General features: G+C 44.5%; 1 protein-coding gene across 1 annotated transcript in view; it reads left to right on the forward strand.

The window, feature by feature from the left end:
* The first annotated feature begins 7,791 nt into the window (after positions 1-7,791).
* PKDCC (protein kinase domain containing, cytoplasmic) overlaps positions 7,792-13,639 on the forward strand; it is an 80,517-nt gene continuing 74,669 nt past the window's right edge. The window contains exon 1 of the mRNA XM_069768583.1: positions 7,792-8,747. Within this exon, the coding sequence (XP_069624684.1) occupies positions 7,956-8,747 (792 nt within the window). The 5' untranslated portion in view covers positions 7,792-7,955. The remainder of the gene's footprint in view (positions 8,748-13,639) is intronic.

Below are 13,639 nucleotides of genomic sequence, written 5' to 3' on the forward strand. Positions count from 1 at the left end.
AAAGGCAGTAGTGACCCTATGCACCGAATCAGCCCCAGCGAGATGCTGGGAGCGATGTCTCCGCTGAGCAGAGCCCACTGCAGCCGATACCGAATGGGAGACCGCAGCAGACACGGATCGAGATTCCCCCTGTGCAGCAGAGGAAACTCGACTCCTAATATTACCCCCCCCTCCTAGGGCCCCCCCCCTCCTTGAGCCTCACTACGCTCAAAAGCTGCGATAAGCAGCGGAGCCCGAATGTGCTCCACAGGCTCCCAGGTTCTATCCTCTGGGCCGTGACCCTTCCAGTCCACCAGATAAAATTTCTTGCCACGTACCACCTTGCACCCCACAATAGCATTCACCTCAAACTCATCCGTGGATGAACCCGATGTCCCAGCAGATGACTCGGAAAACCGGGACAAATGAACGGGCTTTAAGAGGGAAACGTGGAAAGTATCGGTGATACCAAGGCGTGGAGGAATAGCCAAACGGTAGACCACAGGGTTGACCTGTTCCAGAACCTTAAACGGGCCAATGTAGCGAGGAGCAAACTTAGTGGACTCAACTCGCAGCCTGATGTTACGGGCGGAGAGCCACACTAAGTCGCCAGGAGCAAAGACCGGAGCGGGGCGCCGATGTGTATCAGCCGAAACCCTCATTCTCTCCTTGGAGGCCCGGATGGCATCCTGTGTGCGGTCCCAGATGTCACGTGCCTCCACCGCCCAGTCTGCCACCCTAGAATCGTTGGATGACACGGGCATGGGCACAGGGACACGCGGATGCTGGCCGTAATTAAGGAGAAAAGGAGTTTGACCAGTGGAATCGGCTACGGCGTTGTTCAGGGCAAATTCCGCCCAAGGTAGCAAAAATGCCCAGTCATCCTGCCTAGCAGAGCCGAAATGTCGCAAATATGTCACCAGAGTCTGGTTGGTTCTCTCCACCAACCCATTCGTCTCGGGATGGTATGCAGAGGAGAGGTTTAACTCTATGCTGAGTAAACGGCAGAGCTCTCTCCAAAACCGAGATGCGAACTGGGGACCCCGATCGCTGACAATCTTATCAGGCATACCATGCAAACGGAAAACATGTTTAATGAACAACACCGCCAAGGCCCGTGCTGAGGGTAACCGAGGAAGCGGCACCAAATGCACCATCTTGGAGAAATGGTCAGTGACAACCCAAATAATGGAGCAGCCACGCGACTTGGGTAGACCCACCACAAAGTCCATCCCGACCATCTCCCAGGGCCTGTCTGCCACCGGTAGAGGGTAAAGCAACCCAGCAGGCCGTTGCCGAGGAGACCGATTCTGGGCGCAAGAAACGCACGCCTGAATATAGTCCTTGACATCTCGGGCCATATGCGGCCACCAGTATGTTCTCGCCAGAAGCTCAGATGTCCTCTTGGTCCCAAAATGCCCACCCACTCTGGAGGAGTGAGCCCAAGAGAGAACCTCCGGTCGCAAGTTAGCTGGTACGAAAGTCTTGCCCGGGGGCACAGACTCTAGCGAAACCGGAGCTACAGTTCTCAGGCTCTCAGAAGGGACAATAAGCCGAGGCTCCTCCTCCTCCTCCGATGACACCACGGAGCGGGAGAGAGCATCAGCACGAACGTTCTTCTCCCCGGAGAGGAAATGGAGAGTAAAATGGAACCGGGGGAAGAACAGGGACCATCTAGCCTGGCGAGAATTCAGCCGCTGGGCCGTTTGCAGATACACCAAGTTCTTGTGGTCAGTGAAGACTTGGAAGGGAAAGCGAGCTCCCTCCAAGAGATGTCTCCACTCCAAAAAAGCCAACTTCATGGCCAGCAACTCCCTGTCCCCGATGGAATAATTCCTCTCCGCTGGTGTGAAGGTCTTGGAGAAGAAGAAGCAAGGATGCTTCCGACCTTGAGCATCCTTTTGGAAAAGGACTGCTCCAGCACCAACGGATGAGGCATCCACCTCCAAGATAAATGGCTTATCAACATCGGGCGATGTAGGATGGGAGCGCTAGCGAAGTGTGACTTGATCGAGAGAAAGGCTTTGGAGACCTCCTCTGACCACAACTTGGGATTTGCTCCCTTCTTGGTGAGGGCAACCAAGGGAGCTACCAAAGTTGAGAAGTGTGGAATGAACTGGCGATAGTAATTAATGAACCTCATAAAGCGCTGCACCGCTTTAAGAGGATGGGGTTCCTGCCAGTCCATTACAGCTTGTAGCTTGGCAGGATCCATAGCCAAACCCTGGGCAGAGATGATATAACCAAGGAAAGGCAAGGACTCCTGCTCAAACACACACTTCTCCAACTTGGCGTAGAGGGAGTTTGCCCGTAAGAGGTCGAAGACTTTGCGAACATCTCTCCGATAGGAGTCAATATCTGGAGAGAAGATGAGAATATCATCCAGATAGACTACGACCGAGGTGGTGAGCATATCCCGGAAGATGTCGTGCACAAAGTCTTGGAAAGCGGCTGGGGCATTACAGAGCCCGAAGGGCATCACCAGATATTCATAGTGCCCATCCCTGGTGTTAAAAGCCGTCTTCCATTCATCCCCCTCACGGATGCGAATCAGGTTGTAAGCACCCCGCAGATCTAACTTTGTAAATACCCTTGCTCCCCGTAGCCTATCAAACAGCTCAGATATCAGGAGTAGTGGGTACTTGTTCTTAACGGTGATGGCGTTAAGACCCCTGTAGTCTATGCATGGACGTAAGTCTCCAGTCTTCTTCTGTACGAAGAAGAACCTTGCCCCTGCCGGTGACACTGACTTCCTAATGAATCCTCTTGCCAGATTCTCCTGGATGTACTGGGACATTGCCTCCGTCTCCGGGAGAGATAACGGATAGACTCGACCCCGGGGAGGCTCAGCACCAGGCAAGAGGTCAATAGGACAGTCATAGGGGCGGTGAGGCGGAAGGGTCACCGCAGCTCTTTTGGAGAACACGTCTGCATAGGGCCAATAGTGCTTGGGGAGAGAGGAAAGATCTGCGGGTACCTGTGTAGTAGCAACCTGAACGCACTCCCTCAGACATCTACCCTCGCAAGATTTACTCCAACCCAAAATTTTCCCAGAGGACCACTCAATATGAGGAGAATGGTAGGGAAGCCATGGTATCCCCAACAGGACCTCATCAATTCCCTCAGGAATGACTAATAGGGAGATTATCTCCTGATGTGATGGAGACACAGATAGCGTGAAAGGAATGGTTTGGTGGGTAATCTGTGAAGGTAGTGTTGACCCATTTACCACTCGAACGGTTACCGGCTTGGCGAGCATCACCAAGGGTATTGCGTGATGCTGGGCAAAAGCGGAAGACATAAAGTTACCCTCTGCCCCAGAATCCACGCATAGCTCGACCATAAGAGTGGATGGGCCTATGGTAATTGTCCCCTTGAAGGACAACTTTGAGGCAAACGTCGCCGTGTCTAGTGTACCTCCTCCAACTGCCAATAGACGCTGACGTTTCCCCGACCGCTGAGGACCCTTGGAGGCAAGGTGTCCTGACTGCTGGCAAACATGACGAACCTTATGTGCACGGGCAGACTGAGACTTGGATCCTGCTCGTGTCACCTCTAAGGCCTCATGTGACTCGGATGCCTGGACTGGAGATTCCAAAGGTTTGGCGAAGGTGGGAGCCAGCCGAAACCTCTGCCTACACTGGGCTCGCTCCAACCTCCGCTCGTTAAAACGGAGGTCAATACGAGTAGATACGGCTATGAGCTCCTCCAGTGTGGCGGGAATCTCCCTAGTGGCCAAAGCGTCCTTCACATGGTCAGCCAGCCCCCTCCAAAATACGGGAATGAGGGTTTTATCTGGCCATTCCAACTCAGACGCTAATGTCCGGAAGTGAACAGCAAAATGGCTGACCATGGTTGAACCCTGAGTCAAAGCCAGCAGTTGGAGCGCTGTATCATGGGTGACTTGAGGTCCTAAAAAGACCTGTTTCAGAGTGTCCAGAAACCTAGGAACACTCCGCACCACATGATCGTTGTGCTCCCACAGCGGCGTAGCCCACTCCAACGCTCTGTCCGACAGGAGAGAGATTATGAATCCCACCTTTGCCCGCTCAGTAGGGAAACGTGCAGCCAGAAGCTCGAGGTGTATACCACATTGGCTCACGAAACCCCTACAGGACTTACTGTCCACAGAGTATCTCTCAGGCAAAGGAAGGTGAGATAGGGTCGGAACAGAGGAGGCAGTGGGTAAAGCTGCTGCAGCCACGCTAGCAGCCTGAACAGCTATTGCGGTAACATCCACCGCCGAGGTTGCACGCTCAAGAGACGCCAACCGGCCCTCCAGCAGCTGGATGTACCCCTGCAATCGCTGTTCATCCGCCATTACTTAGCCAGATCCTGGCGCTAGTATACTGTTAGGGTTGGCGGAACGCACCAAATATATTGTTTATTAAAAGGAATTGGTGCGTTCGCAACCCGGGATCCACCGTGCAGGAAAGTACCTGCTGCTAAATAATGGCGGCTCTATATGGCGGTATATACTAACTCTGTTAGCTTCACAGAGTAACCGCGAGAGGTGAGCTCTGTGCCCTGTTAGACTTTCACAGAGGCACAGGCCAACTACCCAGATGTGAGCAGTGAGTGGTCATGCATGCATACTCAATCTCCTCGCCGGAGGAGCCAGCATTCTAGGGGCTTATTTCAGCCGGGTCCCTGAACACATACAAACACATGACCACATTGGCGCAAAGCATATAGCAAAAGACGATACTAGCGCATGGCCGTGCGGTCATGCGCAGTTTATATAGTTGCAGCACAGGAAGCTGCTACTGAAGTTTTTGCCCTTTCAGGACCTTCCAGAAGGACCAACGGAAAGTGCTGCAGTACCTGAGCATGTTTTGCCCTTTCAGGACCTTCCAGAAGGACCAATGGAATGTACTGCAGCACCTGAGCATGTGACCGAACATGTGGCCCTCGACCTCCAGTGGGAGACCCTGCCCTGGGCATGCTCAGTGTGAGTAAACAAGGACTTAGTCCCAGAGAGGCTCGCTCGCCGCAGATCAGTGCAGGGTACCATAGCAAAGCCAGAAAAGGCAGTAGTGACCCTATGCACCGAATCAGCCCCAGCGAGACGCTGGGAGCGACGTCTCCGCTGAGCAGAGCCCACTGCGGCCGATACCGAATGGGAGACCGCAGCAGACACGGATCGAGATTCCCCCTGTGCAGCAGAGGAAACTCGACTCCTAACAGAAGGCTTATGAATCAGGACTGTAGCGTTAAAACTGGGTTGCGGTGAAGTAGGGACAAACAGGGTGCCTTGAAAGCCCTAGAGTATCTACCACACCATGCCACGTTACAAGCTTGGACACTTGGGCCCAAGTCTGTATATGTCTCCTCCTGCAAAAAATGATACATTTACCATGTGGTAGTTGCATATTAATGTCATGAATGCACTAAATGCTATTCCAGCAGTTCTACACCCAAAGTCTATTTCATTTTATCCCTGCTGAGACAATGCCATTGCTCTCACATGGAGAAGCTTGATAAGTGTCTCCTGGCTCTAATAGAAAATCCTGTATAATGTTCACTGCTGTCTAACCTCTGGTTCACTTATAGTAATGTACTCTTTCAATGAATATGCCCTTAGGATATGCTCAGACTTAAGTTTTTGACATGGATTTTGTAGGAGAGCATTATCAAAATCTGCACCAATAAACTCTTTGGCCCTGACTCATCAAAGTGTGTACAAAACTATTGCACTAAGCTGACTGGCGCACAAATTTTGTTAGTTTTGGCAAACTTCAGTCAGCTATGTCAAAATTGGCAGAGCTGGAAAGGATAAGGGATGGGGCGTGGCTACACCCATCTGTCAAATTCATCCACAGTGGCAGCATTTCTCACACCATAAAAGTTACTCCAGTCACAGGCTGGAGTAACATTTCTGAAGCCGTGCATGGAGGCTCACACCACTAATATATAATATTATATTAATAATAATATAATATGGAAAATTCATTAAGTGGCATGCACATCTTAATGAATGTGGCGCATCTTACAATATGGCAGTCTCAATCCAGGCCTATGTATTCATATCTTTTAATTTTATCTGTTTGTATCATGTCACAGTCACTATTACATCTACCTAACATGTTGCTATCCTACTTTCTTAGGATCTGGAATGCCAAATCTGATTAGTTATGCATCATTATGTATTGAGGAAATATACTGCACACAATTACGCCAGTCTGACGTCTAGTAGACTTGAAAAGTTGAATAAGAAGTAGAAATGAGTGGATTGATTTGAAACAACTTGAATTCGCCTTGAATTTTAAAAAAAAATTGGATTCTCCTGAATTCAAATCTTTTGTGATTTGCTTTTTTCAAATTCAGCAAAATGGTTTTCACCAGTCATTTTGCTAAATTCTAAAAGGAAGGGAAAGGTTTTAGTAAAACTGATACCTCGAAACTAACATGTGCCCCTGTAGCCCTCCATCCGGCCTCCTTTTTGCTTTGTCATATGATGTTTTCTCTGGGCTTATTCCTCTGACATCAAGACTCAGGAGTACCAGGGAGGGCTCGTGGTCATAACGGGCCAAATGAGTAGTGAGACAAAGATAAGTGATGAACGAACGTGCTCAGATAAGGTGTGATCCGAGCATTCTCGGGTGGTAACCAGGGTCTGCTCCAAAAATATGTGTGAGTCCCCGTGCCTGCATGTCACGTGGCTGTTCAACAGCTGCAACACATACAGGGATTGCCCATTTATTAGACAATCCCTGCATATGTTGCGGCTGTCTAACAGCCACGTGACATGCAGCCACTGGGACTCAAACATATTTTTCGAGCATGCCGAAGACACACAGAGCATGCTCGGATAACACCTTATCCGAGCACGTTCGCTCATCACTAACACACACATATATATATATATATATATATATATATATATTTTTTTTTTTACCTTACTTTATTATGCTCAAAGACTCCAGAACATAATAGGGAACATTCAAACTGAATAAGATTGATGCAAGTCAAATTTCTGGGCGAAATCCAGGCATATTGCCGAATTTGAATTTTGGCAGATGTGCTCTTCACTGATACCACAACACCTTTAATGTCTAATCTCTGGTTGTCACCAAATTTCCCAATAAAATAATAATTATTTCTAACACATAATTTACAACTTTATTGCAATAGTATTCATATTATAATTTTATTACTCTAAAAATATATTTATTAAATCTGGAAATTTTCGTTCCTGAAAGTTTACATTAAATTTTCTTGCTTTGCGCTAACATACAGATGGGTAAATGGATCCCGGAGAAAAGGGGTTAATTCTTCCCTATGTTTCCCATTGACTATGTTTCCCTGTGGTGAGTAAAATAACATACAACTGCTGTGCACTGGAGAGGGAGGTGAGGGATAGCCAGGTAATATGATACTTTCCAGGGTAATATGGCAATGGAATCAGTCTGCAGAGAGAAGTGCGGTAGTAATCAAGACTCTGGGACACCTTGCTTATTGTACATATGTGCACCACAGAGATTGCCTGTGTAAAATCCTGCCTGCTTTACTAGGAGTTAAACTGCTGGGGGCACCCGATGATCTGCAATTCGAGTCTCCTAGTGTTTCGCAGACTGTGGCCTCTCTGCATATAAAAAATATATATATATGTGAAGCAGTAGCCTAATCACAGCTCATCCTCAAGTTTTGAGACAAGGAAAATGCAATGAGCCACATGTCCTGATGCTAATGTAGGAGCCTTGAACAATCCAGGACAAGAGGAAGTGTTTTATCCCTCCATGAATGACTGATGCTGTCACTCAGCAAGAGGCTGGCCTTAGAAGATCCGTCTGAAAACACGCCTTCCCCCTCATTCCTTCTCTGACAGTCCTGCAGTGAACATCCATTCTGTGTAGGATAAGGAGCTGCAGAGAAGTAAAGGCACCAACTTACGAGAACAGGGACAGAGGTTGAAGTGCCAAGCGAAGAAGAAAATAAAGTTCGGTCTCAGGGAACCTTTAACGTGTCCGCCTTCGATGAGTGAAGATGTCCAACTGTGCAAAGATTTAGGAATACAATGTGAAAGAAGAATTCTTCATCAACTCCCATCCTTCCACCTAAACAGAAGTGCTGAAGACTGGAGATCCGAACAGCATCTGAAAATGAGAAGAAGAAAAATTGTAGTTGCAGGCGGATTCTGTCTGTCCTTCTTCCTTGGCACTTTGCTAAATTTACTCTGTGTGCCAGGCTTCGATCATAACCATCGCTTACTGGATAGAGGGACTCCTGAACCCCTTGGACAATCATGGCATGACAATGAGGCATCTAAGGACCTACTGAAGCAACTCCAAGACAGGTATCAGGAGGTGATCCGCTATAGAGAACACCAAATCCCAGTGTCAGCTACGGAAAGGCTTCTGAGACCCTTGGAGAGGAGACTGATGGACCTGGCCCAGCAATCTTCATCTGAACACAATCAAAAATGGGAAAAACCTAAGAGATCCAGTTTTGAGCCTGACATATTATCTCTGTCACATCCAAGTTCAAAAATAGATCTGTCCCTACGGCCACCTTTGTTGGGTTGCCAGGACATCAGTAAGGGAACCAACGTGCGTTATCTTGGCTCGGGCTACACGAAAGCTGTTTATAAATTGGTGTTGAATGACACGGTGTCGGTGGCTCTGAAATCTGTCGATTTTGGGGGACACGACATGCAAAATTGCCTTAAACAGTATAGAACTTTGGACGATTGCTATAGGTTGGCATCCTTCAAAATTGTCAAAGAAATGATCTTACTGCAAAGACTTCAGCATCCAAACATCTTACAGGTAAGACTGAGCATCAACATGATTGAATAGTCCATGTAAGATTGTGTTTTTTGGAACTTTTTCTTCCTCTTTTATCTGTTTGTTTAAAAAATTATTCTTTTTTTCACATGGAATTACAAATCAATGCATCCAATTTATTGCAATATGTATTTTTATCTGACATAGGTAGACCTTTGATTTTAAAAGGGGGCGAAGGGATAAAAATATTCTTAGAATTCATATTTTTCATTTAAAAAATTATGTAAAATTCAAATAAAGACTTATTTTAAAAAAAAAATGAAGATTTGCCAGTGGTCCTCCAAAGTTTCTGTTTGCAGTGAGATGCTCTGCCTTCTGCTAAGTTCTTCCTGCAATTCCAGACAGCCTTATTTACAAGCAGACTTACTTTTTCTTCCTGAATCATTCACAGGACTCCAGAGATTTTTTTTTGTACTATGATACAAATCATTCTTCATTTTTAGTTATGTATTTGGATTGCTCTTTCCAGATGCGCTCTTCGTATGCCTTGGATATGAAACACATTTTCTCTGTTGACTTATGTTTTCTGGAGACAAGCTTAAGAAATGCAAGCTGATGCATATATCAGGCATCATAGTACAAATGCCCCCTTTGGGATAGATGCTAAGGAAAACATATCACCCTTTGAGCTTACCCAATATCGATTATGCTGAGCCATCATTTAGGTATGCTCTTGTAATAATAATACCCTCTACCCTGTTAAAAAATTGACGTAACATTTTACTGATTTAATAACAGTCTAAACTTTAAAAAAAATCTTTTAGTCTAACTGAAATGATTGCTTTTTGGATAAAGTTCTTAATCTTTTTAGCCCATCAATGACAGATGTCATCATCTGTCATCATCGATAAGAAGTCGTCCATGTTTAAAAATTTAATCCGATAGTTGTTAGTCCTTGAAAGAACAGTCTCAAAAAAGATTGTTTGCCCTTCGCTTGATGTCAATGAATATATTTCGCCAGCATGAATGACCGTGAGTCAGAATGTTGATCATTCATTCAATGGTTGTTCAAACGTCAATCTACGTCTATCACATGTGTACGGCCACCTTAACACTTTAGGATTGCTGAGTAAAACTACCATAGTAGCTTTACTGGCAGTGCCATGTACAACGAAAACTAAAATCTTTCTGACCTGTGTCAAATGTACATCAAACAAACTCAGGTATACTAGATGTAGACATAAAAATTTGTATGACCACCCGTCAGCTATGTTTGTAACAACGTTGTGTGTAAATGGCTCATATGGTTTATTAAAAGTGTTATGTAGTGTAGCAGTAGCACATGGCCTAGCTAACTACTTTATGTTTCCAAAATTGCTCTACAAGGACAATCCAAGTGTTTTAAAGAGTCACATCACCCCCCCCCCATCTCCCCAAGAACTCTAAACAAGAAGTCAATCCTTGAGGTTTATTATATGCAGTGAGAAGCCTGTGCCTCAGCTCATTTACTTAGAGCAGGAAAAGTGTAAATCAAGCTCAGTCTTTCAAGAGAGAAAACAAGGCTATCTGTGTGCCCGAACAACACGGATCCGGTGTGTAGAATCTTTAGCACTATTGATAATTATAAAAATATTGTGCGGAACAGTTTCCTCTCGTGAAGAACAAGTGCCACATTGTTGATTCAGTCGTGGAGAAAAAGCTCCGACAATGTTCTAATCAGATCAAATTATTTTCTGAAAGACACCTTTCCTACACGTTATGGTTTCTGGTAGATTCCCATGTTGTGGAGATAGTAAGGGCTGATGTTTTGCTTTATTTGCTTTACTGTTGAAATGCCAGCGTGTTGATACTCTTATAAGTTGATAGCAGATCCTAAGGGTGGGTTTATACTATTCAACGTCAGCCGATCGGCTATCTGTTTGCGGATCGGCAATCGTTTTTTACTCTTTTTAGACAGGCTGACTGTAATTCCAATGCACACAGAATAATCCATAATACCCAATAGTAGGTAATTTCATTTCTCTAGGCACCTTATGTTCTGCTTTGCTCATTCATTGGATAATTGGTAGCCTGTTTACATTGACCAATTATCGGGAAAGGAACGTTCATAAGCGGCCAATGTAAATGCACCATAAGACATCCCCTTTCAGCCTTAGATGATAATGCTTTGATTCATAGCTTCATGGTGAATTTGTCATGCCAGACACGTCTTGGGTAGCATTGTAAGATCACACAATCTTGTGAAAAGATTGTTACAACCAGTCATTGCTTTGGAAAATAGAAAAAAATTGGAGTCCGGCTCAACAGTACAGGATTTTCCTTTTTCTCTTTCAAAAGAAAATATGGTGCATACAAAAGAAAAATTTACATGGTTGACATGACCCAGTCGACGCGTTTCGACTGCACTAGGCAATCTTACTCATGAGTCATTGCTTTGGATTGACCCAGATCCGAATAGCCTAACTCTCTGCCATTGTCACACTACTTTGAAAATTGCATGACTTTGGCACGTCATACCTTAGTAGTCCAAGACAACTTGATATACAATGTAGCCAACTTTAACGAAGTTTGCAATAATTCAATGAAGTGGTCAAATATTTTCAATCACAATTATTACAGTGTGTGATTGGTAATGCTAAAATTGGAATACGTTGTCTAAAAACTAGCCCAATCTTAGCAGGATATCTCTGTGTATATGGGCAACACCTAGACAATCGTACTTGGTCAATTGGGGGGGACCCAGTTGTAATAATAATAATCTTTATATAGCGCTAACATATTTCACAGCGCTTTACAGTTTGCACACCTTATCATCTCTGTCCCCAATGGCTCACAATCTAAATTCCCTATCAGTATGTCTTTGGAATGTGGGAGGAAACCGGAGTGCCCGGAGGAAACCCACGCAAACACGGGGAGAACATACAAACTCTTTGTACATGTTGTCCTTGGTGGGATTTGCAAGGCTGCAGTGCTAACCACTGAGCCACCGTGCCGCCCTAATTTGCAGTGTGATGATTACTATCAGATCAAATTGGGATAGGATTAAATACTCTACATAATGTCTGGACAAACAGATTGGCTTTTAATTGAACTCTATATTGGAGACTGGATTGTGACTTGATTGTGAATCTGTGTGGCACTGTATGGATATCGGAGTTTAGATAAAGTATAATCTGTAGATAAACTATATATAATCTGGGTCTATTGTGATGATGCTGGGGTTTATAGGTTTATGTTATAGCTAATTCACGGATAATCTGGTTAAATTGTGAAAATTTCAAATTAGTAGTGGATAAACTGTGTCCGGTATACCTGCATTGTGATGATATTTTGTGCTATATAGATATTCCATGGATTATCTGATTACAATGTGATAATATTTTGGTAGATGTAGAAAACTGATACATAATCGGCAGCATTAAGATATAAGTAGATATATTTCATAGATATTCTATATGTATTTTGATAATGTTATACAACTGGCAGCTACTTTGTGTATAATTTGGTTGCCTTACATTGAAACTAAAGTAGAGGTAGTTGATTTTATGAAATCTTCCTCTATTGTGGTAACTAATCTATGAATATTGTGGCTGTATTCGGATGATATTATGGTAGCGGTAGAAAATTTGTGCACAGTGTGGTTGCATTGCATTGGTACTGAAGCAGTGGTAGATAAAGGATGGATAAACTCTGTGGATTGTGATCACATTAACCCTTCTGTATGGCTAATCAATGGGTAATCTGTCTTGTAATCTGATATTATAGTAGCATGAGATATAGTATGTACCATCTGTTTGCATTGTAATGATGATATTGTATCTGAGTGTATTGCAAAACAATGCAATTATAAGCGAACCAATTCAAAGCTTATCAAATTTATTATGAATTTTCCCCCCAAATTTGGATTATAACAATCCAGAATTTCTAAGGATTCGATTTTGCTGGATTTTAAGGGCCAGGAAAGAGTTAGAAAAACCGAAAATTATTATACTCACCTTTTATTGGCCCTCTCCAAATCAGTACCACCACTATCCAGCCCTCTGATCGCTCCTCTTTGGCATTCTCATTTTGGGTCTCCAGCCCCACCATTCTAAACCCACTTCATGTGGGTTGCGACTCATGTCATTGACATTAATTATATCTGCGTGCAACTCTACGCACATTGTATATGTTAATGAGGTGTGCCATGCCCCATGCGTCAATGTAGGGCCTAGTGAAGAATGGCAGCGCTGGAAGCAAAGAACTAAAAGAAAATAGAAGCTGGAAGACAGAGGTGCCGATCGGAGGATCGGTAGCGGTGGCAGAGGTATGGGCATGGCCGAGGAAAGGTGTGTACAAATTTTTTTTCCACCCATTGCTGGCAGATTCGTTTCGCACTAAATTTATTGGAATTTCCAGACCAAATTGGAGCAAAACTGAATTTTTCCAGTTTCATTCTTCAATAAAACGTTCCCTTACTGCACAGTAGTGACTTTACAGTAGTTTAGGAGAAAACTGATGGTTTTATTCCGGGGCCCAGATAATCTCTGAGCACTGTTCATGCGTCACGATGATACTGTTATCTAGATAATCTCTGCGATTTCATTGTATAGTTCAGATTATCTAAACATAGCCGGCTTTTCTTAATTTAGCATTAACCACAACAAACGTAATTCAGTTGTCAGGAGATCAGACGCATTGCTGACCTTCTGGAGATCAAAGCCCGACATGTGATACTTTATAAGATTTTAATATCCATTCATTACAGCGTTAACACTGTTTGACCTACTACAGGCTAAACGTACAGCCGTTACTATGAAGAGCTGTAATCATGGCTGCACTGACAGTAATGACATTTACAAGGTTGTACGCCAGTGCCAAACACAAATAAATACATTTCATCTTCAGACCAGCCATTACGCAGGCCCAACTGAGATATGTCTATTCTAAAACCT

This window comes from Ranitomeya imitator, chromosome 5 (assembly GCF_032444005.1).
Source record: "Ranitomeya imitator isolate aRanImi1 chromosome 5, aRanImi1.pri, whole genome shotgun sequence".
In the NCBI taxonomy this organism is placed as follows: Eukaryota; Metazoa; Chordata; class Amphibia; order Anura; family Dendrobatidae; genus Ranitomeya; species Ranitomeya imitator.